At 48.9% G+C, this 25,702-nt stretch overlaps 1 protein-coding gene across 2 annotated transcripts; it reads right to left on the bottom strand.

Annotated features, from left to right (window-relative positions):
- Nucleotides 1–1,057: 1,057 nt before the first annotated feature.
- On the bottom strand, nt 1,058–22,673 carry OCRL (OCRL inositol polyphosphate-5-phosphatase). Of its 2 annotated transcripts, XM_054995998.1 has the most exons (24): nt 22,499–22,673; nt 20,828–20,898; nt 19,753–19,832; nt 19,251–19,289; nt 18,275–18,358; nt 16,385–16,495; nt 16,208–16,300; nt 14,533–14,647; nt 14,284–14,448; nt 13,641–13,742; nt 12,784–12,898; nt 12,276–12,392; nt 12,003–12,190; nt 11,572–11,683; nt 10,680–10,789; nt 8,678–8,813; nt 8,064–8,174; nt 7,687–7,852; nt 7,269–7,504; nt 4,855–4,974; nt 4,159–4,243; nt 3,086–3,213; nt 2,161–2,272; nt 1,058–2,068 (listed from the first exon to the last, which is right to left on the bottom strand). In XM_054995998.1, the coding sequence occupies exons 1-24, from the start codon at nt 22,535–22,537 to the stop codon at nt 1,944–1,946; spliced, it is 2,760 nt and encodes a 919-aa protein (XP_054851973.1). In that variant the 5' UTR covers nt 22,538–22,673; the 3' UTR covers nt 1,058–1,943. The 2 variants fall into 2 exon arrangements, with proteins under 2 accessions (XP_054851973.1, XP_054851974.1); XM_054995999.1 differs by lacking the exon at nt 18,275–18,358.
- Between the last annotated feature and the right edge of the window lie 3,029 nt (nt 22,674–25,702).

The following is a 25,702-nucleotide window of genomic DNA, read 5'->3' as shown; positions in this document are numbered from 1 at the left end:
GCTCTGTAGTGGTCAGAGCAATGGCCATACTAGGAGCGGCAGGACCCAGGTTCAAATCCCTACTACCATACAGCTCACTGGGTGACTTCTCCTTCAGCCTGAAATGTTTTGAGAGAAAAATGGAGGAAAGGGTGTGGTGGCGGTGGTGGGGAAACAATCCACCTTGAGCTCCTCGAAAAGGCATCATGAAAAAAGTGCAATAAATACACTCAGGAAGTGCAAACGGAATTTAAAACTGTATAACCTTTTAAAGTTTAAAATAAGGTCAAAGGGACTGGATTCAAGCAAATCATGCATATGTACACACTATAAAATGATTTGCATGTATTTATTTTACATTCTTGAGCTGAATACACTCCCATGAAGAACATTTACGGTCAAAAATAGGAAATCGGGGAAACCAGATTGTTAACAAGCCTTTGGTACGCCCACGTATTTTGCCTTCTTTTTCTGCTGGTTGGTTTGGTCTTTCCTCCTGGCTGTGATTCCACTGCTCAACCGAAGTGTGCTAGCCTCAGAGCTGTTGGGTTTGGGTGTGTGTGTATGTGTAACTCACTAGCTCAAAGACAGAGCATGTGTGTCACATGAACAAAGGTCCAGGGCTCAGCACCCCATCCCCGGCGTCTCCAGGGAAAGCCTCTTATCAAGTTGGCGTGAAGGCAGACTTCTTGCCTGAGACTTTTATGAACAGCTGGATCAGTGAACTGGTTTGATATGAGGCAGCTTCAAAGGTAAGCAGGAAAGGGATAGGCACCAGGGAGCAGCTCTCCCTACAGCAGGATACCAGGGAGAGGAGATGCATCTTAGGAAAATGCCTGCCTTAGGGAGAGATACTCAGTCCTCTGGCTCCACCTGCAGGCCACCTTGTAGAATTCGTTTTAGCTGTTCATGCAAAGACGTTACAGTAATACACCTCCACCTCCCTTCCCGGCATGTTATGGGGTAGGCCTTGAAGCTGCCTTCAAACTGGCTTGAGGGGCTTTGGAAGCACAGGGAGATCAGCCACTGCAAGAGCTGCTCCTTCCCAAAGACTGACACTGGCACACTCATTGCACAATTAAGATTTATTTTGAAACAGGTTTCCCAATAAATTATACAGTTTAAAAAAAAAAAGGAAGAGAGAAAGAGTGCGTACCACGAAGTACAGCAATCCAGGACAGACAACCAGAAAGACAAAGTGCAGAACTGTGAAAGGGGGAGAGAAGTCCAACACAGCCCTATCCGCGGCCCCAGCTTTGAGGCGTATCCCGCCTGCCTTTCCTCCCTCCCCCTTGGGCAGTGTTTAGTGTTTCATAAAGAACTAGAGACCAGCAGGGCCAGGAATGCGTGCCACACACTATCGGACAGAATGAGGACAGAGAGCTGATCGGCACAGAGCGGGCGAGGAAGTCGGTGTGTCGCATCACAGCTGCTGCCCTGCCTCTTCTTGACCAGCACCAGGTTCCAAGGGCAGAGGAAGAAAGTCTTTTTCGCCTGCAGTCCCAGGCCGAGACGGGCCCCTTTCAAGGCCTCATATCTAGCGAGAGCATCAAACAAACGCTCTGCTGGGTCGGGTCGGGAGGGGGTGCAACGTGGTGTTTCTGCAACGGGATCAAGGGGAACTGCCAGCAACCCCTGGCGGTAACAAGAGATCATCCTCCTGGCTCCATGCCCAGTGAATAGCCTGCCTCCTCCAAACACCCTCAGACTTCCATAGATCGGTGGCCCAAGGGAAAATTGGGTCTGCAGCTCTGTTCGGGTTGGGGGGAAAGTTGGCAAAGAATCGATGAAGCACAGAGAGGGGCTGGGACTCAGCAAGATGGACTCCCTCCCTGAAGGAAGACCGGGAAGCTGCCTCATCTCCACCGGCACTTAGCCAGAGAAAAGAGGCCTGGCCGTTCCCTTCCTCCCCTCCCTGCTCCAAGCTGCCACTCAGCTGGCGCAGAGCCCACGCTTTGGCACCTTTAGTAGTCATCCACCCCCAGCAGGAAGACAAGGATGAAGTTAATAGCCCGCTGGCGCTCCTGCGGGGTCTGCTTTGCCAAAAGGTTGGGCGGAGGCCGTAGAAGGAGGCTGCCAAAGAGCGTGGCTGCAGGGAAGCAAAAAAATCCACATGAAAAGAGCACAAAAAGGGGCCGGAGGCTGCCCTCCTTCCAGGCCAAAACCCAGCTAAGACCTTACCTAGCATGTTGGCACTGACGTTGTTATCCTCTGAATATTTCAGCAGCTCCCGCAAGAATGCCATCAGGTAGCGGAACACATTTCGGTGGGACCGGGGCAGCTGGCAGATCACCTGCAAGGCAAAAAGGGGACAGCCCAGCTTTAGGGTAGGAGGGAACAGCTTGCCAGCACACATCCTTTGCAGGTAAAAAGAACTGCAGGTTCACTCCCTGGCGCAGAAGGGCTCAAGAAACTGGAGCGGGAGAGACCTGGGGAACCTGCTGCCCAAGAGTGACTGCAACTGGCAAGACTGGCCACCCTCAGATTACAGCATCAAGGCACACACCACTTCAGTTACTTCCATGGTCCAGCATCACTGGGGTGAGTTTTACCTCCACATTCTTTTGTTGAGGTCTTGGCCAATCTCATTGGCAAGCATGAAAAAGTGATGCACACAGCCCTCCATGCTTTGGAATGGCTTTGCTTCTTGCCTACTGCACTACGTGGACAGTACAGCACAAGAGAAGCGCCCCGTGCCCAAACCAAGCTCACCGTGCTGTTTTGGCATCCCAACCCCCTTCCTGTACTCCAGTCTCCCTTAAAAGCTACCAAAGTATTAGCTGGCCGTGGAGCCATCTGTCTGCCAATCCGTCACATGCGCAATGTACCTTGTGTCCTGGAGCTTTCCTAACTCCACTCATACCTAAATTTGCTTTGGAAAAGCACTTCATTCGGAAGGCAGGGTCGCACCGCAGCCCGGGAAGAGCTCATGCTCTGCCTTTTTTGCTGCAGGCAAGTAACCCCGAGAACATCTACAGCGTTGAACAGCTTCTTCCTACATCAGCATGGCCTCCCTTCCCCGTCAGCTAGCCCCCAAAAGTGCTCCTGCACAACATGCTGAAAGAAAAGACCCCAATGCACCCAGAGCGGAAGCCCAAGGGCCTACCTGCCGGCAGAAACGACTGTCTTGAGAGCAGTCCAGGCAGCGCTGATACAGCTCATAGCAAATGACCGGTTCCGGCAGCGCCTCCAGGAAGATCAGCAGGGCTTCAGCCACCGAGTGGTTACTGCCAGCTAGTGGGATATTGTCAAGGAGGGTGAGCATCCTGCTGACCTCCATTCTGCCTTCTCCCGCCAATCCTCTTCTTGGGCTAGTCTGTCCTTCCAGCTCTGGATTCCCATAGACCCCAGAACAAAGTGATCTGGGAGGGACTGAAGATGAGCCCAGTGCCCCCCCCCCAACCCCCATAAGTCCATGTAACCATCTGGAAAGCTGATCATTTCTAATACTTAGGTACTGAGGGCTTCGCTGTTCTTGCTGCTTCCCACCCACCTGGATTTCTAATCGGCTCAGAACTGAAATACAATTATCTTTGCTATGAACTCAAGGGGAGTGACCCCAGCCCCAATGCAGAGAAGACAGGCTGCATGCAGAAGAACCATCTCCAGTTAAGGGATCTCAGGTGGCAGGGCAGGGCAGGGCTTCTGCTGGAGACTTCCCATTCTGTTAGAAAAGACAGAACTTGGCGGTCTGGTCTTTCTATAAAGCAGCTTCATAGTTTCACACACACACATCAGGTTAAGTGGGGTCATCTGTATTCACTTGGGGTGTTGGAGAAATCAGGGCTAAGTATTAATTACGTGGGTAAAGGAAAGTGCTTTTCCCCCCTGATCAGACACAAGCTGTAAAGAAGAGGGGTTTCCGAGGTGCTCTAGGACACCTATGAAGACCGTAGACCTGCAAGAACTCCTAGAGAGGAGGATCTTCTAGAGGCTGCTGCTGAAGTCTGGAACTCCTTTCCCTGGAAAGCTGCAAAAGCTGCAGACCTTCCTGGGCTGACTTGTGCAGACTGGAGTTAATCTGTTAAGCAAAGGTGAGCTTTTGGGATGCCCCACTGAGACTGACTGCTGGTATTTTTTAGTGTGTGCATTTGTAGTCAAACTGCCTCAAGCCTTAAGGATGGCTGGAGTTAACAGATAAATGAAAGGAGACTCAACCCCAGAGTACAACAAGGATACGGATCGTCTCAGGAATGGTAGTATCCAGGCATTCAATGATTTCCTGCAGTTCCTCTTGCATGCCTGGGGTCTGGAAGAGGTCCTCCTGCCGGAGAGAATCAGAGTGTGCACACACGCTCAAGGAAAGACAGAAGGGGTTTGAACCCTGGGATGCACCAGTTTGTACATGTACATGTGCTTTAGTGATACAGTGAGGGAGAGAATCCCGTAACTAGGAAAAGTTGCAGAGATGGAGATTTTGGTCCCTCCTCATTTCCCACAAGCACCCCAAGGAAATCCTAGAGATGTCCACCCCGGCAAGACGTCTCCCTGCTTCTCTTCTATCCTATGACTTTGTGGCTAAGTTATTCCTTTGATCAAAGTGGCAACACGACTGAATTCACTTTTCAGGGGCAGACTCGGTTGTAAAACGTGTGCATTTTTGAGCCGCTTTCACATCTCTGCAAAAGCCTCGTAAACAAGCATATAATAACCTTGTGCATATATGAGAGTTCTTCCCATATCACCACTTGAGTCACATGAGTGGTTTGCCGAAATAAGCCAATCACTCGAAAACACAGCATGGGAAGTGGCTCTTGAGAATGAACACGCCCCACATGTGAACGCTCGTCCTAGGCGGGCTGTGTGCCTTCCTTGCTGATCTATCTTGGATTCTAGAAAGGCAGTCTTTAACTGAGACAGTCTCTTTCCACCCACCTGATGGCAAGCGTTCTTGAACAGGTGGTCCACCAAGATCCAGATCTCCTTTGGTACATGCAAAGGTCGATCTCCGGAGTCTTCACTGTCCTGCGGTACCATCTCCAGAAGGGACTTCTCCTGAGGTTCAAAGACCAGCAAGGATGGGATGAGAGCAAGCAAGAACGGGGGGAGTGTACCTTCCCAGTTCCTATTAGGTGGTTAGTTTGCTGCATTCACTGTCCTGCCTTGCCCAACAGATTATCTTGTTTAATGAATCTCTCGTATGTGAAATCTGGATTCACTGGACATGCCATCTTAAGAAAGAAGCTCCTGCAGATGTGCACAACGCCCCTCTTCCCTTACTGCTACAGACATGGGATAAATGTCTAACATGCTGTGACAGAAGCCAAGGCAATGGGGAACAGCGAATCTAGCTTGGATGCTCTGAAACGGTGCTGTGGGGGTGGGGAGAGAAGAGAGCAGAAGCAGAATTCACCAGCTCTCCCCTCAGCCACAACATCAGAGCCCAAAGCACAACTGGGACCAGGCTCTGGCAACTGCCTTCTCCACCTCACCCCGTGGTCATATGAATGGCCAGTTCCCTCGCAGCTCAACAGCAGAGCTCAAGCTTTGCAAACAGAAGGTCCCAGGATCAGCTCCTGGCATCTTCATATCAAGGACATCAGGGAGAAGATGTTGGGGGAAGACCATTCTTTGCCTGAGTTGCTGCTCAGTGTAGACAGCTAGTTGGACCAATGGTCTGGGTTCACTAAACGACATTTTCCTATATTCAAATTCCATGTGTGTGTGTGGAAAGGAAACAAGGTACTGCCACAGTCCACTTCCTGAAACACACAGCAAAACTGATCCTTAGGGCTGAGCCTGCTGTGACCAGACACCACCAAAACACAGTGCTTCTGTGTGATTCAGTAAGCCTTTATCTCATTGGGACATTACGTAACTCCTTCCCAGGCTAGAGGCTGGACTGGGGGAAGAGTCCTGTTGGCATTGCAAAACAATGCTGTCAACATCTTTGTATGTTACCAGGGAAATGTGACTGAGCCGTTCTGGGCATCTGTTGCAATTCTTTGGTAAAACCTGAGCTGAGCTTCCTTGATATTCAGACCCACCCAAAGAGTCTGTGACTTTCTTTCAAATACCGTGTTGAGATTACCTTACTGGCCAGGAAGATGAATGACCATAGATTGCCTGGGCAACCAGAACTTGGCCACAGCGCTGCCAAACCCTAGACAGCTTGCTTGGTGTGTGTGGCACTGAAGTGGCTAGCCATAACCAAGGAGGACAGGCACCGGGAAACATTCTAAACAGTGGAAGCAAATGCCAGGGAGAAAGCAGAGAAAATGAGGGAGCTCTGAGCCTCATAATTTTTCTGCAACACTGGAAGAGAGTTCCAGCAGTCAGGAAAGTCTGTCATCCTGAAGTCTGAAAAAGGGAAGGAAGTGCAGCAGCAGGCCTTCTTATGCCCCTCCCTGACACACCAAAACTTCAGGAAAGATCAAAATCTGATACACCAACTATGCCTGGGGCCAGGGCTTTTTTTTCCAGCGGGAACGCGGTGGAATGGAGTTCCAGCACCTATTAAAAATGGTCACATGGCCAGTGGCCCTGCCCCCTGATCTCCAGACAGAGGGGAGTTTAGAATCTAAACTCCCCTCTGTCTGGAGATCAGGGGCGGGGCCACCAGCCATGTGACCTTTTTTGCCGAGGGCAATTTAAACTTAAAAAAACTCCCCCTTGTTCCAGCTGACCCAAAGTGACGTCATTGTGCGGTCTTGAGTTCCACCACTGAATTCCACCACCTCTTTTCCCAGAAAAAAAGCCCTGCCTGGGACTATTTCTAAATCCACACACTCAGTGGCTGAGCAGCCTGGCTTCTGAAGCATGTATCAGCACATAAGATGTGGACTGGACCAAGCTTTCTGAGAACCACTAGAGAGACTTAAGAGATGGTTACCTTTTCTAGGAAGCTGTCTTCTCCCTGAGGCCAGAGCAATAAAGCATGAGCAAAAGAGGGGAAGAGAAAGATAGAGACAAAGTGAGCCATCGGCAGAGGCCTGAAGAAGAAATGGAAACAATCGAAGCAACTGGACAGAGGATGGAAAAAGCACACACACTCAGAGTTCAGCCACCGCATGAAGGGGAAGTTTGGGTTACAAAATCTGGGATGACTCAAATGAAGAAAAACCAACAAACGGCAGGCATGGATTTGGGCAGCTCGCAGGAAAAGAAGCGCATGGCTGCAGGGGTGGAGCATGAGCACTGGGGGCCCAGAGCATGGGCCGAGGCAGAGATGTCAGCTTCCTCCCTAAGATGAAGGGGCGGCCATTTTCTGAGCAGGTAGGAGGGAAGAGTAAACGGTCAGTGGATTAAGCAGCTGGGGACTTCCAGAGAGCTCCTCCTCTGCTTCTTACCAGATCGATGAGCTTGGTGACGGGGACTTCACGGATTGGCCGCTTCATCCGGCACAGTGCTTCCAAGGAGGTCCCAAAGCAGCTAGGCAGGTAACTCCCGCTGATGGTGAGGAAGTAATCCTTGCCTCGGTCAAGGTGAAGAACAAGAATCTCCTCAATTTTGTCCTCTCCTGAGTTCAGAAGGGTCACTGAGTCCTTGCTGACATACACATCAAGGGATATATCCACAGTCTCATCTGAAACGGGAAGGAAGCAGGGAGACATTAAGACTGTTGCCCCTGTCCACAAACAGCAAGAGACGGGGCAAAGACTGGGAAGGCCCACTTTCGAGAGAGTCATGAAAGCAAGATGGGGGAGTTGAAAAGGGAATGGGAGGGAGGGAAAGGGATCCAAGGCACTTCCCCCCCCTTAGACTCACTTGGCTCTAAGTAACCCTCGCAGGGCTCGGCTCGGAGCCACGGCTTACAGTACTGGCTGTCGTTTAGCTTGGGGATAAAGGAGAAGTGGCAGGTGACCTGCCCGTTGTTGGTGATCTGGAACTTCTCCTTCCGCAGCTGCCGAAACTTCACATTCTCAAATGAAAACTGCAGAACAAAAGCAGAAGGGCAGGCATTCGGTGGCTGGCGAGGGAACATCTGCCAGGGTTTGCCCTCAGCAGGGGGATGCTACACAGAACTGATGCAAAGCACTGTTACGTACGACCACTCAACTGGCAGTGATCTCCTCGAGAGGAATCCCAGCCTTTGCGGAGCCCTTTCTCTGCAAGGGGAGGGATAAGACCTGTTCAAGCCTCACCTCCCGCCGGCTGAGCTCCAGAGATGGAAGGAACTCATTCTCCATCCTGTCCATCATCCGAACAATATCTTCAAACACCTTCCGGTACCGTCGTTCATCCACAACCTTTACCTATGAGAAATAGGCACCATTACTTTTGGATCTCCCCCTCCCAGCACGCACAAAAGTACGCGACAAAAGCCGACATCTGGCCACCTCCCAATTCTCAGCACTGAAGGCGGCGGCTCCTCACAGCTCCTTGAGCAACACAAGGCAGCAGCTCGAATGCAGAAATGACGGCTGATGCACAAAACGGGTGCAACAGTTGCATGCTGACATCCCACAGCAGCCCAGAAGCCTGCTGCGAGAATTAGGTCAACTTTTCACAGACAATTCTGTCTGCTTCATGTGGCATGAGGAGGAAAGAGATGTGTTCACAACATGTACAGTTGTTCCTGAAACATGTACAACTAAAATCAGGACGTGCCCATCCTTTGTGCCAAATGCCGCTGAAAAGTGTGGCAGCTTGGAAGGGCTTGAGGCCTCTTTGACAGAGGACAGCCCAGCCTCAAGGAACTACCATATAGCGGCCACTTAGCAACTTAACATAGCTGTGAAAACAAAAGGAGAGTTACCCCAATGAGGAAGAGGGAGCTGACGGGCTTGTGGTCACTTGTTTTAAGCTCCATGTGGCTCCGGTATTGGAGCTGATTGACGCTGCCTCCTCGCCAGAGGATTCGGTCACACCAGGCTGGCACACGGCACTTCCCACTGCAAGGAGAGAAGAGTAGATGCCACACCTGCTGGGCCAGTTGCCTCTGCAAAGAATGCTCCTGCTGCCTGTTCAGACCCCACACACTACCTGTTTCCACCATGCATACTATCGTGTTAGCAAGCTAGCTAATAAGCACACAGGCTGCCCTGGGTTCCAAGTCATTTTCTCAGACGCTGTCCTTCAACTCTGCGGGCTTCAGGAACTATACCAATCCCCAACTGGCACCAGAACTCCAAGTTAACAAGGAGACTCCAATTGGTACAAAACGCTGTGGCACAACTGTTATCAGGAGCGAGCAGGAGCATGAACATCTCCCCCATTCCGCAGTCACTCCATTGGCTACCTATCAGCTGCCGTGCTCAGTTCAAGGTATTGGTTATCACCAGGGCTTTTTTTCTGGGAAAAGAGGTGGTGGAACTCCGTGGGTTGCTCTCGGAGAAAATGGTCACATGGCTGGTGGCCCCGCCCCCTGATCTCCAGGCAGAGGGGAGTTGAGATTGCTCTCCGCACCGCAGAGAGCAATCTAAACTCCGCAGAGTGGCACGGAGAGCAATCTCAACTCCCCTCTGTCTGGAGATCAGGGGGCGGGGCCACCAGCCATGTGACCATTTTCAAGAGGTTCCGGAACTCCGTTCCACCGCATTCCTGCTGAAAAAAAGCGCTGGTTATCACATAACAAAGCTCGTCATGGCCTTGGCCCGGCATACCTACAGGACCGCCTCCCTCCCTATGTTCCTCCACGGCAGCTTTGCTCATCTGAACAGGCTCTCTTGCAGGTGCCACCCTGCACATGGGTGAAATCAACAGCAGCCCGTACACGGGCTTTCTCTGTGGTGGCCCCTACCCTGTGCAACAACTTGCCTGAGGAGGTCAGGAGAGTCTCCTAGCTTTCTGAAAACAATGCAAAACTGAATTATTCAAAAAGGCTTTTGTATTGTAGGTGGGGCTCTCAGATGTTTTGCTAATGAGTTAGGGACCATAGACCTCACCACTATGTTGCCTTACATACTACCTGTTGTCTTAAATACGTGCTTCTATGAGCTACCTGTGCCTCATGTGGTCTAATGTCAGCCCTAGAATTGCTTATGTTTCAGCATTTCTTCACCTCTGTATTGGATCCTTGCTAATGCTATGTCTTCGTAAACTTGTGTTTATTTACCCTATGGCATTGTTTATGGAAATGTTCTTGAAATAGATTGTACTAATCTCACACTGTGTAATCTGCCTTGAGTCTCAGTGAGAAAAGCGGACTATAAATGGCATTAGATAAATAAATAATGCTCCAGCAACTCAAATCCTGTCTGCTCCTTCCACTGGTTCTGATTATAGCAAGGAACGCTTCATCTGGTTGTCCACAGACCTCTACGATGCTCCTAGGTCATGAGCAACAAGCCTGCAACGATCTCTTGCTAGTTACCCAAGAAGATACAACAAATCTTATGCTAGGCCTTCCTGCTAGTAAATAGCCAGTGTAGTGTTTACAACACTGGACTTGGACTAGGAAGACTGGGGTTGAAGTTTTCACTCTGCTATGAAACTTGGACCAGTTGCTCCCTCTCAGCCAAAATGACCTCACAAAGTTACTGAGAAGATGAAAGAGGAGAAGGAAGCATGTCAGAACCCGAGCTCCCAGGAGGAAGGATGGGGTAAGAATGTGGCAAACAAAAAGGTTTCCCACCCAACCCCAGACCACTTCCTGTGGCATTAATCACAGTAACACTCATTTGCCACAGCAGGGAGAAGCTGGTGGCTTGGGAAATGTTATTTTGGCTTCTAAGCCTGCAGAGGTAAAGGGCCTGCGTGGAGAGACACGGAGAACCCAATCAGGGATGAACTACAGCCACTCCCATGCAGATGGTTACCTGGAATCCCAGCGATCCGTTTTTGAGTCAAATTTGTATGTGGGGATGAACTTAATCTCTCCCTCTGTGAAATCGGCAAAAGCTGTCTTTTGAGTGCGCTGAATATTCAGCTGAAGAAAAATGTTTTTAAAAGCCTATCAGTATGGAAACAAGCCTCTCTGTCTTCCAACATTGGGCCCATACACAGCCAGCACAGCAATGGACACCACAGTGAGGTGCCAGGCTGTACTGTGGAAACAGGATATGTAGCAACCAGCTGCAGGGACGGCACTCCACACTGGCTGACACATAATGGGAGACAGATCAGACAACTGGGCTGGTAAGAGCTGTGGCGGAAACATCCCAGCAGTACGTGATGCTGAATATAGCTGGGGACCCAATGATTTCTCAAAAGTCCTTGCTTCTCCTTGCAACTTCCTAAATGCTCTTTTTTCAATGCAAAATCCTGCAGGTGCTAGGAGCCAGGGAACCGGAGAAGTGGGGACAGACACACACACTCTCTCTCCCTCTCACTCACATACACACACAGAACAATCTATCTTCTTTTGTTCCATCATCTCCTCGTAGCAGCACATGGGAGAGAAAGAGACTAAACAATTCTGGGAAGGATGAGACCAAATGCACAACCTCGGGTAGAATCAGTTGAAAACAGAAAGTGCAAAGCTGCGAGCAGGAAACACAATTAATGCAAAAGTTCCTGGTTGCAGCAAAAGGTGTGGCTAGTGCTGAAAGAATCTAGCAATTGTGTAATTAAAATTTTTTTCCAGATGACATAATCACCCTTGGTGAGGTATTGTGAAACAAACACCGATTCGAGGGCTTGCCCAAGTCGGGATCTTCAAGTGCAACAGAAAGAGCAAAATGTGGCTGCCCCGCCACCAAGTCGTCTCACCTGGTCGTACATCAACAGCTGCTGAAGCTCATTTTTGCTGATCAGAACTTTCACTTCATTGGCATCAGGAAGGCAAAGCCTGTAATTCAAATCTCCCAGCCAGATGACAATGCTGAGAACACAAGGTATAAAACCCCAAGATTATGCACTTTGCAAGCTTTGAGAACAGCCCAGTGGTGCTGCCCACCGGCTGCGATAAGAATTCCAGTGCTGAATTTGCCCCCTTACAGCTGGCTGCCTCAACTGAAGCCAGAAGCTACTATGCAGGGAACCCCTTGCCAGGAGCAGAACAACTACTCAGTTGATACTTCTGCAGTACCTCTGCAGGCAAGGGGGCTAGCAGGGGCAAGACTTCATCCATTTTCTCAAACAGTGGAGGCCAGCAGCACAGCTTAGCCAGGGCTCCCTCCCGCCAAGCCCTGGAGACGCACTCATGTTTCATGATTGTCAGCTGCGGCTGGCCCTGGTCTGGGGGCTGGAAACTCATCCGGGCACAGATGTCCTTGTAGTCCTGATTGCGGCGCTCAAAGTCTTCCACGTGGGCAGCGAGGTGCGAGTTGACAATGCAAAAACTGGTGTTGTGGAAGATGAACCTCACAGCCACGCCTCCCTTGTTACCCTGCAAAGGGGGGAGCCAAGAAGAAACTGGAGCTTGGAAGGCAAAGACAAAGAGAACTAAAGGAGCGCTGCCATTGGGGACTTACCATCTTTCCCATGATGCCTGTGCCCACCGTCTCGGCAATCACATCCCGGATGTGGCTGAGCTGATCTTTCCTGGCAAAGATGAGCAGCATCATGCCCACCAGACGCACTAGCTGTACCTGCAAGATGCAAGAGACATGCTAGCAGGGCTGTGCCTCGGTGTATAAGCCTGGCTCTGTCCTGCTGAAAACAACAGTGATAGGTGTGTGTGTGTGTGTGTGTGTGTGTGTGTGTGCGCATATGTGAAAGAGACACACACACACACACACACACTCACACAAAGGGTGTGATGTGTGTGGCTTCCTAACTGCCTGGAGAAAAAAAAATGACCTGTCTCATCAGTGGAGGTATACTGTGTGGAAATGAACAGTGGAAACTTTTCATAGCATGGAGATGAATTTACCGTCACCTGGTAAATACCCTGCAATTAAGCTTCTATTAAATGGACAAGACGTTTTTCTTCAGACCTGCTGGTAAATCCTAGGCAGAGAAGAGAAAAGCAGGGCTTACTTTTTTATATTTGGCTTTGGCATGTAGAGCTCTTTCCACAGCGGTCAGCCACTCTTGCTCCTTGGTTGACTCAAAGTAGAAGAAAGCCTCTGTGCTCAGGTCCAGCTCCTGGAACCTGAAAAGCCAAAGAGTTCTCAAGACACGGCACACGGGCACTGGCCCGGGGCTGACCCCTTCAGAGTCATCGAGAGGCCTTGGCTATCTGCCACCTCGCAGATGGCAGAACGAGTGCTCCCTGTTTTTAAGACTCCAGTTTTAAGCATTCTCCTCTCTTTGCTCAGCGCAATCAGGGTAGCTGCGAGTTTCCTATTTAACTGGGACACGATATAAATCATCACAATATAAAGGAAAGCAATAAATCAAGTTGTAAAAAGATGAGCAGCTAGGAGCAACCTATTGCAAGTGCAATTTTTTTTTTACATTCAGCACTGTAGGCTTGTACAAACTTCACAGCTGTTACTACACATTTTGCCACTGTGCAAACAATAAATTTCTCTGGATTTGAGAGTGGGTAGATAGTTTTAAGCAAATCACTGAAATTAACCAGATCTTCAAGCAAAGAATAATTTCTAAATGAAGAAGTAAATTACATCACGACACCTGGAGTTAAGTGTGCTGGGTAATGCTCCGGGGAGTAACTGGCTCCCCAGAGGATGACAGGTTGGCGCTGCGGCATTCAAAATGACAAAGAGATGCTTCCTGGCTTAAAATTCTTAAAGACGCTCACTCTAGGAATTCTCCTCCCTATAGTATAAAGCTAACTTATCTAGCAAGAATCCTGACGGTCAACTATGGACAAAGGAACAAAAGGGGGAGCCTGCAAAAATGGGGCAGTGCAGAAGGCCTTTGCGCCTCACCCAATGCAGTAGATATCTGGAGGCTCAGGGTCACAGTTTAGCCAGGGTTCCAAGCCACCGTCTGGAGACTGCCCGTTCACATTCCATGTCCCCACGAAAAACCTGCAATACAAAGGAGGGCACCGAGCTGCTGTAATAGGATGGCCAGCAAATCAGACCACAGAGTCAGAAGGACAAGACCAAGAGCAACAAAAGGCCACCACAACTCGGAAGGCAAGACCCCACACTAGGAACTACTGGCTGCTCACAGATAACTCTGAGGCCTCAATGGATTTGCTGAGACCCTGCCAGGGCACAGGTTTCTCTTGGTCTTTCCATAGTCCACTGTTCACATGAAGTGGCCTTATACTGAATCAGACCTTTGGTCCATCAAGGTCAGTATTGTCCACTCAGATGGACAGCTCTTCTCTTTCTCATCAACTACTATCTTGTTCTTTTTAAATGGAGATGCCAGGAATTGAAACTGGGACCTTCTGCTTGTAAAGCAGAGGCTCTTCCCCTGAGCCACAGCCACAGGTTCTGAAAGATGAAGTCCCATCTCTCCCCACAGCGCAAACCCATCTAAGTTGCAAGCTACATGGTAGAAAGGTGAGGAAGATGCTTTCTCATCTGCAGAGCTGATGGTGGCTGGAAAAATGCTCACCTGAAGTTCTGGATGTTGACATATTCCTTCTCCCTCTTGGCAATGATGTGCTTGATGAGCCCTTCCCTCTGCCCGGTTTGCGTGTTGGGTACGAAAAGCATGCGCATGGTGTTGCTGACTTTGGGCTGGTCCTTGGTCACAACAGCCTCCTTCTCTCGGAGACACCTAAAGAGAGATGAGGATGGAACTCAAGTAGATCTTGATGCGGGGGGTGGGGGGGGGAGACGGCAGATCTCCAAGGACACTTACGGCCTGCTTGGTGGCGGCGGCGGAGGCTCTCGGCGGGCACTCATTTGTTGATTCTGCAAGTTTCGTTTCTTCTCCAAACTCATGGCATTGAAGTTATCCTCAAATCCCAGAATTCCTGACACAGGAAAAGACTCCTGGATCATTTGCTTATTTACAATATTGATAGTCCACTGTTCCTCCAAGGTAGCTTACAGCAAAACCAAAGCAAGTAACTGCAAACAGTAGATATAGGATGGCTATACAGCAGCAAAGTAAACATCACATTCATTCTTCACAGGGCCTGGTAAGTAAAACCATTCTAATTTGCCACCGAAAAGATAAAAGAGATTGTGCCAGAGAGCTCTATCTTGGAAGAGCATTCCTTGGGTGGGGGGCTGTCACCAAAAAGACCTTATCCCGGTTTCCCTCCCACCTCACTTCAAACACTTTAGAACCCTTTGGAGAAACCTCATGGTAGGAATGTGGAAAAACAGCTATCACAAGAAAGGCAGCAGATTCATTGGCTCTAGATTCATTTAGGAGAATGCCCTCTTGGTTCAATGAGGACTAGTCTGGAAGTTCTCCAGCAGAGACTTTACTTTGCAAGAAGGAGGCCAGTGTCCAGACCAGTACTCAGATTGCAGGAGGCCAGGGAGAGGCACGGGGGAGGATCTTTTGTGATGTCCTCTTAGCAACTTATTTTGTTGAACTCCACTCTCCCCGCAGGCGGGCTCAGAGCGGAACACAACAATAAGCAATATACATAAAAAGATAAAATCAACAATAAAATAATACAATAAAATCAGTATTTCAAATTTGATAAAACAGCATCTGCTACAGCACTTACATTGCACAACTCCTATCTCAAATCCTGTGGAATGGGCGGGGGGGGGGGGTAGAGCTGTTAACTGGACAACAAAACCAGGAGGGGATGCAAGCCCCACCCCTCAGCAGGAGCCACTTGGAGAGTTCGCCAGACTCAGTCACCACAAGCCTGGCGGAACATCTCCGTCTTACAGGCCCAGCAGAACAGTAACAAGTCCTGCTGGGTCTGAGTTTCCACAGACAGGGAGTTCTACTAGGCTGGTGCCAGGGCTGAAAAAGCCCTGGCTCTGGTCGGGGCACAGTGAACCTCCTTGGGCCCAGGGGTCACCAGGAGATGTTTATTTGCTGAACAGAGTACCCTCCGGGGAACATAAGGTAAGAGGTGGTCCCACAGGTATGTTGGTCCTACTCCACTAAGAACCTTAAAGGTTAAGACCAAAACCTTGAACCTGATCCGGAACTCCACCAGAAGCCAGTGCAGCTGGTGCAAGACGGGTGTTAGGTGTGACCGGAATGGAGTCCCTGTCAAGAAATGTGCCGCTGCATTCTGGACCAGTTGCAACCTCCAGATCAGGCCCAAGGGCAGTCCAGCGTAGAGCGAGTTACAGTAATCCAATCTGGAGGTGACCATTGCATGGACCACTGCAGCTAGGTTGTGGGTCGAAAGGTAAGGGACAAGCTTCCCGATCCAGCGAAGACAGAAAAATGCAGACCTGGTGTTTGTAGAAGACTGGGAGGGGGGCACATTATTTGGCCACAATCAATTAACTCCCCCCCACCAACCCTCCCATAAGATAAGCACTGAATTCCAAGCATTTGCCAATCAGAAGTTACACAGCATAACAGATGTAAGGAGGCTGTTGGCTGGTACCTGCAGCAGGAGGCTCGGCAGGCCCAGAGAGGCCTTTTACTTGTTGCCAGGAGGCATGGTCCACAAGATCACAGAAAGGAGCTTTTGCCCGAACTGCAAAAAAAAAAAAGCATGTGGGTCAGAGAGTGGCCACCTGCTGCATTAGGCATCCAAGATGGGACTGGGGGAGCTGATTACCTTCCTGAACTCTCAGAACCTCAGCAAAGAACCCCAAGCATCGCTCCTCGTCTGGGAACTCAAAGAGCCGCTCTGCTGTCCAGTCGCCTTGCACCCGGATCTTGCAGCCAGCTTCAGACACACACAAGAAAAACAGACGCCCAGGAATACGGCACCGCACTCTTAAGCTGAAGAGCTCAAGTGGCTTAACATCCAGACTTCGCAATGGGAGACAGTCATGAATATCAACCAACCTAAGCAGAAGCGCTGGCTGTTGGAAGGCTTTATTTGCCCTGATGAATGTTAACCTGAAAGCTTGTGATAAACTTTCGGTGTATAAACACAGAAAAGAGCAGAGGGTTCTTGCTTCAAAAACCACTGATTCAGGAAGCATTGCCAACAGCAAACTATCAAGTTCTAGAGACAATGGAATGTTATTCAAGAGGACTTTGGTCTGAGAAACAGCCACACCTAGATAAGCAAGATTCTAGTCCCATAGCTCCTTAAAGGCCAACAATCTCCAGAGTATAAGCTTCTGAGAGTCGAAGCTCCTTTATCAGAGTTTTGACTCTCAAAAGCTTGTACCCTGGACATATTGTCAGCATTTAAGGTGCTAATGGACTCAAAATATTGCTCTTCTACTGTAGATCAACATGACTATCCATCTGAAACTATTTAGATAACCACACTCCCTTCCAACAGTGATCAGATTTGCTTGAAATTATCTACTTTTTCCCAAATAAAAGGAAATAATGTTTTACACACCCTTAGAGAAAATATCTCAAAGTGCTTCCAAAAATGTCAGCCAAACACCACTTTTCCAATCCGTCATCAATCCCTTTGAATCTTTGGACACAACACCCTAATTCCCCTACCCTACCAAAATTAATAATGTCTCTGTCTCCCTCCTCATCCTCCCATGGCAACTTTTATACTGTAAACTCCTTCAGGCAGAGACCCAGTCTTCCTGTGCTCTGCAAAGAGCTATACATATCGAAAGTCCTATATAAACAATCAAACAACAATACATTTAAAAATGTTTTTAACACCACATCTTAAAACAAGAGACACAATGGGAAGCTTCAGGATCCCATTTTTTCCAAAAAATTGCAAAGAACATACGGGGGCCAGGAGGACACAGCATAAGTTCCATCTTGGGGTGGAGTGAGAGTTCATAGGAGATTAACAGCATCGTCCTAAGGAGAGTTACACCCCTCTTACGCCACTTGCTTCAAGGGACATAGACTCTGGTTAGAACTGCACTGCAAGCAACTGTTCCATGGGCCTTTATGCAGCAAAAGGAATAACACAAGGAACATTTCCTAACAACTGCAAACCCCCTGTGAAGGTCTGGCTATTGAAGTGAAGTGCCTAATACAACACAGCTTCCAAGTCCTTTGCACATGGCAGAATTTATTTGATTGCCACCTGACATTTCAATCCAGAACGTTTAACAAAGCAGCTCACATAAAAGAAGTTTAAATTGGGGGTGCTTCTTTTCCTCCAGTACATCACACTGGATGGAACTAGCCCTTTCCTCCCTTGCAAAGTTGCAAATCTCAAGGACTGCAGGTCTTTTCAGGTGCAGCACTAACGGCAAACCAAAACGAGTAAGAAGAAAAAGAAAACACTTGGGACACTGTAACAGTAACAAAGGCCAGATTCAAAGTCAAATGAAATCCAGCCCTAGAAATCATAGAAGGGTCAGCAGAAACCAAGTATGAAGCAGCTTAGGCCTGTCAGCAACTCGGTCTGAAGTTGTTTTCTTTTGCTCCAGGTTCCTTGTACAATAATTTGATCCTTTAAAGGGATATGTAGAATTTCAGATCTTAGAAATCCCGTAACAGGAGGGCAGGGCACCAAAATCTAGACCACCAATGCAACACGGCTTACATTTCTGGTTTTACTCACTGTTTTCTCTCTGTAATTCCACATATTTGTATTTGCTTCTCTCCAAGAAATAAGGTAAATCACAATCCAAGCCTGTCCCACGACCTGGTCACACATCCCAAGAAACCCGCAAACAGTTATTTGCCAGAATTTGTGCACTTTTCTGGGAGAGAGCAGTGCAGACATCAACAAACAACGTGTGCGCACACCCGTCCAATAAGCAGGCCCCTCTCTTCTGTGGTTGCAACAAGGAAGCCATGAACTCCTGGCTACACCAAACACAGGCTGTTGAGGACTCAGGACCAGGGCTTTTTTTCAGCGGGAACGCAGTGGAACAGAGTTCTGGCATCTCTTGAAAATGGTCACATGGCTGGTGGCCCCGCCCCCTGATCTCCAGACAGAGGGGAATTTAGATTGCCCTCCACGCCACTCCAGCAGCACGGATAACAGTCTAAACTCCTCTCTGTCTGGAGATCAGGGGGCAGGACCACTGATCATTTTTGCTGAGGGCAATTTAAACTTTAACCCGCCCCCTTGTTCCAGCTGACCCAAAGTGACGTCACTGTGGTCTTGAGTTCCACCACTGAGTTCCACCACCTCTTTTCCTAGAAAAAACGCCCTGCTCAGGACTAACAAATGCCAAAGGGTTGCTTTTCTCGCACGAACAAATGTAATTCAGAATTTCAGTGCATGTATCTAGCATGACAGAAACAATGAATGAATGCTTTCTGCACTTTGGGCCTTAGAAAGCGGTGCATTTTGTGAACAGGCTCTTATGTTTTTTAAAAAGAAGCCTTAGAAGAAACCTCACACTTCAAGACCAAAGAGGCCAGCAGTAGGACCTCTCTGTCTTCCTCAACTAACATAAAGCCTGCCCAGTGGCTGCCAGAGAACAGCCACCCTGAGACATCCAGACTAGGATGAGTCAAGTGGGAAAGACGACATGTCAGTGATGGGCAGAATCTATTTCAGACGCATCCAGCAGGAGGACACTCACTATTTGCTGCTATGTCGATCAGCAGAGTTTCTTCAGCCTCTAGAAGAGAAGAGGAAAGAGGATCAGGAAGCTGCTAAGTGCCTACAGAGCTGAAAGGTGCAAATTAGGAAACATCACAACTGACCTAGCTGCAGTGAGACCCCCAAGTACTGGCACAGCACAGCACCCAGATCTGGGATCTCCACAACAGAGAGACCACAGCACAGCTCTTGTTTTTACAAAAGTTCAATACTGAGACCATGCTAGAGGAGCAATTTGGGCTGCAAGAAGTCTGGAGGACTGAATTATCTAGCAGGAAAAGAGTGTAAAAATGGGGTGCAAATAATTGGTTCTCTTGCCAAAAAGTGCATAAGAAAAACTCTGCACAGGGGTCTTAAGTCCACCCAGAATGCCAGTCTAGAAGCCCAAGTGACTGAGGCACAGTGTCCATTTGAGGCTTCTCCCTCCTGGCTACCAGGAAGCAAAGAATTGCCAAGACGGAGGGGATGAAGAGGCCAGATACCTTGCACACATTTAAAGCGGCTGTTGATGGGAATGTTCTCTTGGACAGGTGGTTCCTTCTCCCGGGAATGGATAACCAAACTGGAAATACAACAAAAGGCTTAAATAACAGTACATTAAGTAAGCGACGGGGGAGAACAAACCCTTCTCCTTTCCCAGAAGGCAAAAATAATGATGAAATCCAACTCTACAGATATCATAATCTCTACATAAAGACAGGAATGCATTCCCCTTGCAGTCTCTGGGCAAGGTCTCACTGGGAATCCTTCAAAACAATTGGTTTGAAGGTGGACTTGCTGACAGTTCCATCTCATTACATCAATTAGGAGAGAGAATCAGGCTCATGTTGATTTCAAACTAGAAGGCAGAGGATGCATGCAGCTCTCCAGGAATGCAGCAAGGTGCTTTCGCAACACATATCATGGCTACAGTGCTGGATCTAAATATGAGAGCACTGGGTTCAAATCCAGGATCTCCACGGGTAGTCTTGGAAAAGCGGTTTGTTCCGTTATCCTCACACCAATTCTGTGAGGAAAGCTGACAAGAAAGACTAGTCCAGGATCACTGAGGAAGCATTACGGCAGAGCAGGAATTGCACAAATCTTCCACTGCTCCTGATGGTTGCCAAATGACATTTCATAACCCGATAGATCAGGCAAGAAATAACAATCATCCCCTCTTCAAATCAGCCCAGGAAGTGGTTCTGCACCAACTCTCACCCTAAAAGTTGCTGTCTACCAAAGTGACAAGCAGCTACTGATGAAGTCAACACTGTAACTGGCTTGCCTCGGGAAAAGCTACTTCTGCCAGCCCTGTGAAGGGTGCCTGTGTCTCCCCTTTGTGTCTCCACATCCGCCTTTTGGTCAAGCTAGAGCTCCATGACAACATACAGCCCAACACAGAACATGCAGGGAGGGAGCTGTCCAAGTCCTGTCCGTCCAGCACTTTGCTCCCAATACATCCTCCCCCCCCCCCAGTCTGGGGGGAAAAGCAGAGGCCGTGGGAAGAGCTGCTCCTCTTGGGCTGTAAATATAAAGGGCAGGGAGCAGAATCCCCACAATCCAACCCAAACTTACTCATAATCCGCACCACGCTGGACCAGACTCAGCTCACATAGCACTCGCTGGCCCGCAGTCACCTCCACACCCTGAGAGCCAGTTAAGGAATGAGGGGGAAGGGAAAAGCCTACTCCAAGGCCAGCCCTCTCAAAGGACTTGATATGGTTCCAGCCATCTATTTTCTCAGCATCAATGTCTGACATGATTAGCCCCCCGCCCCACCTGCACTGTGCAGCATTATGCTACTCTGTAGCCTCAGAGATATTAATCCCTCTTTCTGTGGCTCTAATGTCTCCTTCAAGCTTTCCTTTTCCTCTACCCTATCCTCCTCTCCAAGTTTACTAGCTAAACCAGGAAACACCAAAGTTATGTATCTGTGTAAAAGGCACAAGTTGTAAGCTACCTGGAAAGGAAGCCCATCCCAAAACTCCAGCTCACAGAACTACAGCTGCTTAAGCAGAAAAGAGAAGACACTCTGCACATGGTCAGCAGCTCTCTTGTCTTCAACAGGATGATCCAGGGCACAGCACCACTTTCCAAACACTAATTATGCATTCCCAGGTCCAAACCATGGCTCACATTATGTCCTCCCCAGCCTCCATAGCAACCTGCCATTGTCCAATTAGGAAAAAACCCAGCCTAGCCTGGTTCTAAGCAGAAATCACAAGGTTAAACATGTAATGGCACACAAAGCTAAGCAACATCCCCTGCAAACTGAAAAACGATTTGGCCTGTAGCAAATCACCATAATAACTGAGTTTATATACCTCTTCTAGATTGTTTACTGCTCTGAGTGGGGCACTAATCTAAGTCAGTGTTATCATTACCCCCTCAATACAGCAGGAGAACTGGGGATCAGGGGAGGGGCTTACCCAAGGCCACCTGCAGAGCTCATGACAGTGGTGGGATTTGAACCAGCAGAGTGCTCCAAAAGACATCCCCCCCCCCACACACACACGTTTTAATCCCTCCTTTCCTTCAAGGAGTTTAGAGTGACATGGATCTTCCTTTCCTCTGCAGTTTTTCCTCCCAGCAGGGTTGTGACAGGCCCAAATCAACCACTGAACTATATGGTTGGGTAGGGATTTGAACCTAATGAAACAGGAAGCCCTTCCTGAAACTCCACATCACTGAAAGTCGATGAAGCATCTTCCCAACCCGCCAAATCCTGAAAGTAGATTCCAGAGACAAACAAGTCCTTCCTGGGCTAAACAGCACTCATTGCCGAATGCAGAGCAGGAACCAAGCATTTCCACGCCTAACACCGACTCTAACCACTACACAACACTGACTCCATCCTAGCAAGGACCCCACGCCTCTCATTGCTCCCCTTAGCCTCTCACAGGGCTGCCAGATCTAGATGGGGAAATTCCTGGGGATTTTTGGAAAAGGAGCCTGGGGGGTGTTTGGGAAGGGACCTCAGCAGAGTCTAATGCCGTAAAGTCCACCCTCCCAAAGAAGCCATTTTCTCCAGGGGAAAACTCCTCTAGCCTGGAGATCAGTTGTCAATCCGGGGGATCTCCAGCCACCACCCGGAGGCTGGCAAACTGACGCCCCTTCCCTCCTGGATCCCCCCTCCGGCGACTCCAGGACCAGCCAATGAGGGGATCCCTGAAGAGCCCCCTCAAGCAGTCTCCCCCCTCCAACACACACCCCGACCCCTTCCCGGCCCTTCCAGCACAAGGATACGGCAATGCTCCTGCTCCCAGGCCGAGCGACAGGCTCCATGGCCCGGCCAGGCCCCACTGAGAAGCGGGAGGGGCGCGGGAGGCGTCGCTCCCCTCGGGGCCCCACCGCGCGCGCTCTCCCGGCGACCTTCGGGCGCGCGCACAGCGGAGGCCGCGAAAGAGGAGCCGAGCGCAGGCCGCGGGGGTGGGGACAGAGCGGAGCTACTTCCGGCTCTCCGTCCGCTCTGCTGCCCCCTGCTGGCCGGAGGCCGCCGCCTTGTCGGTCTTTAAGCTGCCTCTGGGCTCGAGTCTGGCTTTTCTACCGTAGACCGGCGAGGCTCCCCGCTTGCAACTATTTTTAAAAAATAAAATTCTTTGCAAAGGCACCCAAGGTAATTCTACAGCAGCTGCAGTGCCAAAAATTCGTTCTTGTAGCCAAGGAGATTGCCTCTGGGGTCTCCCCCGACCCGGACGAAGGGAGCGCCCCTGCAAAAATCAGCACCGCCTTTACCTGTTACAACATCTTGTTGTTATTTATTGTATGACCTTTCCAGTCAGTGCAATTTTAAGCATTTTTACGCATGAGGTAGTCACATTAGTCTAAAGGATTTTTTTAAAAAAAACCGTGGTATATCTTGTATTGGGAGCAAATAAAGATAGGTAGTTGTGTTTGTAGCAGTAGCAGTTACTCTGCAGAGGAATTTCAAAGGGAGATTAGAAAGAGAGCCTGCTGAATTGCAACTGATGAGGAGGCTGAAGACTGGACTGAATAGAAACCTAGACTTCCTGTCTCATTAGCAATGCTGATTTCCCCACACCTACTACCCCTCTGCATACCCCAACCCATACAATCATGCCTGCTATTGTCACTCACTGGCTATTATCATTCAGCTTCTGTAATCACTCCAGTCTCCAAGATATAAGGACAGGTGAACTCCTATTTTAGCTGTATCTGAAGAAGTGAGCTGTGGCTTATGAAAGCTGCCTTACCACAAATTTTGTTAGTCTTATAGGTGCTACTGGACTCTTGCTCTTTTCTACTGGGACCAAATAAATTTAAGATAAAAATTATAAATGTTGATTAAGACCTAACCAAATACTCAGAACAGTGTACAAGCATTTGGATTCTCCAGAGCTCTTTAAAATAGCGCTGCTGGTATCAAGTAGTACCTTGGCCTTCTGAGAGGAAGAAACGAGAAACAGATACGTCCCATTGAAAATCCCCAAACCAGCATTGAACCAATACCTCTCTAATACCAGGCAGCAAAGAGAGGAAACAATGTGGTAGCCATTGCATTAACAACACAGAAAGAACCCGTGAAAAGGCCCCGTTTATGGGCTCCCCTGCCGCAACACGAGGTAACATACTCATCTGGCTTTCCTTTGACTCTTGTATGCTAACTAAAATTAATCTTTGGCCACCGCTGTTGATATCAACATCCTTCATGGTGTGGGTGGAAGCAAGTCTTGTTTTTGTGAGCATTGCTGGGTGCCGGGGGGCTGTAGTGCACATTGTATAAGCAAACACACATCCCATCCTCAAATGCAGCAGTGTGCAACCTAAGAAAAGCCCTGCTGGACCAGACCAGGGGTCCGAGTAGTCCAGCATCTTAATTTGCATAGTGGCCTAGCCAGTTGCCCTTGTGGTCCAACAAACGGCACAGAGGCCAAGGCCTTCCCCTGATGCTGCCTCAGCTAGGATTGCTGGCCTCCATGTGGTGGCTGGAGAGATCTCCTGGAATTACAAGTGAACTCCAAGCCACAAAGATGATTTCCCCTGGAGAAAGTGGCTCCTTTGGAGGGTGGACTTGGTGGCATTATACCCTGATAAGCTTCCTCCTCTCCCCAGACCCCATGCTCTCTAGGCCCCACTCCCCAAATCTCCAGGAATTTCCCAGCCTGGAGCTGGCAACTCTACTCCTAGCAGATTCAGAGATCTGCTTGCCCCTTTATTCACCATGGCTAGTAGCCATTGATGGACCTATCCTTCACAAATCTGTCTAATTCCCTTCTAAAGCTTTCTGTGCAGGCGGGAGTCATGATGTCTACTGGCAGTGAATCCCACAATTCTAATTACTTACTAAGTAAAAAACTTTTGTCTGTCCTGAACCTATTGGTAAGTTTCACTGGGTGCCCTCCAGTTCTAGTCTGGGAGAGCAAAAGCCTTTTCTATTAACTTTTTCTGCCATATACCTAATTTTTCAAATCTTTATCATGGCCTCTCTTAGCTATCCCCCCCCCCCAAGTTAAAAGCCCCAGACACTGGGTGATCCAATCTCTTAATCATTTTTGTTGCCTTCTTCAGCCCTTTTTCCAGCTCTGCAATGTCCTTTCTGAGAAACTGCAACCACAACTATATTCAATACACCATATGGAAATGCACCATAGCTCTATGTGAGAACCTATACAAGAGATTTTTACACTTACAAGGGAGAAAGAGAAGGTGGATGCTCTGGGAAACCATTGAGATGGAAGAAAGGGTTGCCAACTGCCTAGAGAAAAATGTCCCTTTAATTTTGGCTTAAGGCATGCGTATGGGCAGCTGAAACTTTACACAGCATGGAGATAAATAACATGAACTAACATGAACTGGTACATCAAAGGTGTATCATGATATGTCCCGTATGTATGCTGTTATATCTCAGCAAGCCTCTATTAACGTGACAGGGCATTTTCCCGACAGACAGCAACTCAACAAGTGGTTGCCCCCTCTGTCCATCCCCAATATAGCAAAAGCTGGCCTCCCACAGACAAGCTAGCATTCTCTACCCACACTGGGAATCTTCACGTATGGAGGATAACAAAACAATGCACATTAAACAAAATAAAAAGGCCCCTTTGCCTTATATATTTATTTATAAAACCTCCTTTCTCAAAATGATGGTTCAAAGTAGAGTTGCCATCTCCAAGTTGAGAAATTCCTAGAGATTTTAGGGGTGGGGCCTGGAGAGGACGGGGTTTGGGTAGCTAGGCAGGGAGGACGCACTGAGTATCTCTAATGACAGCCTATTCCACAACATAGCAGCTGTGATGAAATGCCTTCCATTCCAGAATTCATTCCAAGGGTGGCAACAATTGTGCCTGCACTCTGTATAAGCTCAGATGTTTCAAAGGTCCCTTTTGCAGGTTCGTAGGTACATCAAGGGAAAGACAGGTGTAGACGAGTCACTTTCCAAGCACACAGCCATCAAGCACTGGCACCATAGGTTCGTAGATGACCCAGAAC

This window comes from Eublepharis macularius, chromosome 13 (assembly GCF_028583425.1).
Source record: "Eublepharis macularius isolate TG4126 chromosome 13, MPM_Emac_v1.0, whole genome shotgun sequence".
Lineage (NCBI taxonomy): Eukaryota > Metazoa > Chordata > Lepidosauria > Squamata > Eublepharidae > Eublepharis > Eublepharis macularius.
The sequence above is the reverse complement of the archived record's forward strand: the minus strand, read 5'-3'. Positions and strand labels throughout refer to the sequence as shown.

Coding starts and splice junctions, on each gene's coding strand:
- OCRL (XM_054995998.1), bottom strand. CDS start 22,537: ATGGAGCCTGTCGCTCGGCCTGGGAGCAGGAGCATTGCC. Junction 20,899..22,498: donor CTGGGAGCAGGAGCATTGCC/GTATCCTTGTGC, acceptor ACTGGCTCTCAG/GGTGTGGAGGTGACTGCGGG. Junction 12,393..12,783: donor CCAAAGCCAAATATAAAAAA/GTAAGCCCTGCT, acceptor TGCATCTTGCAG/GTACAGCTAGTGCGTCTGGT.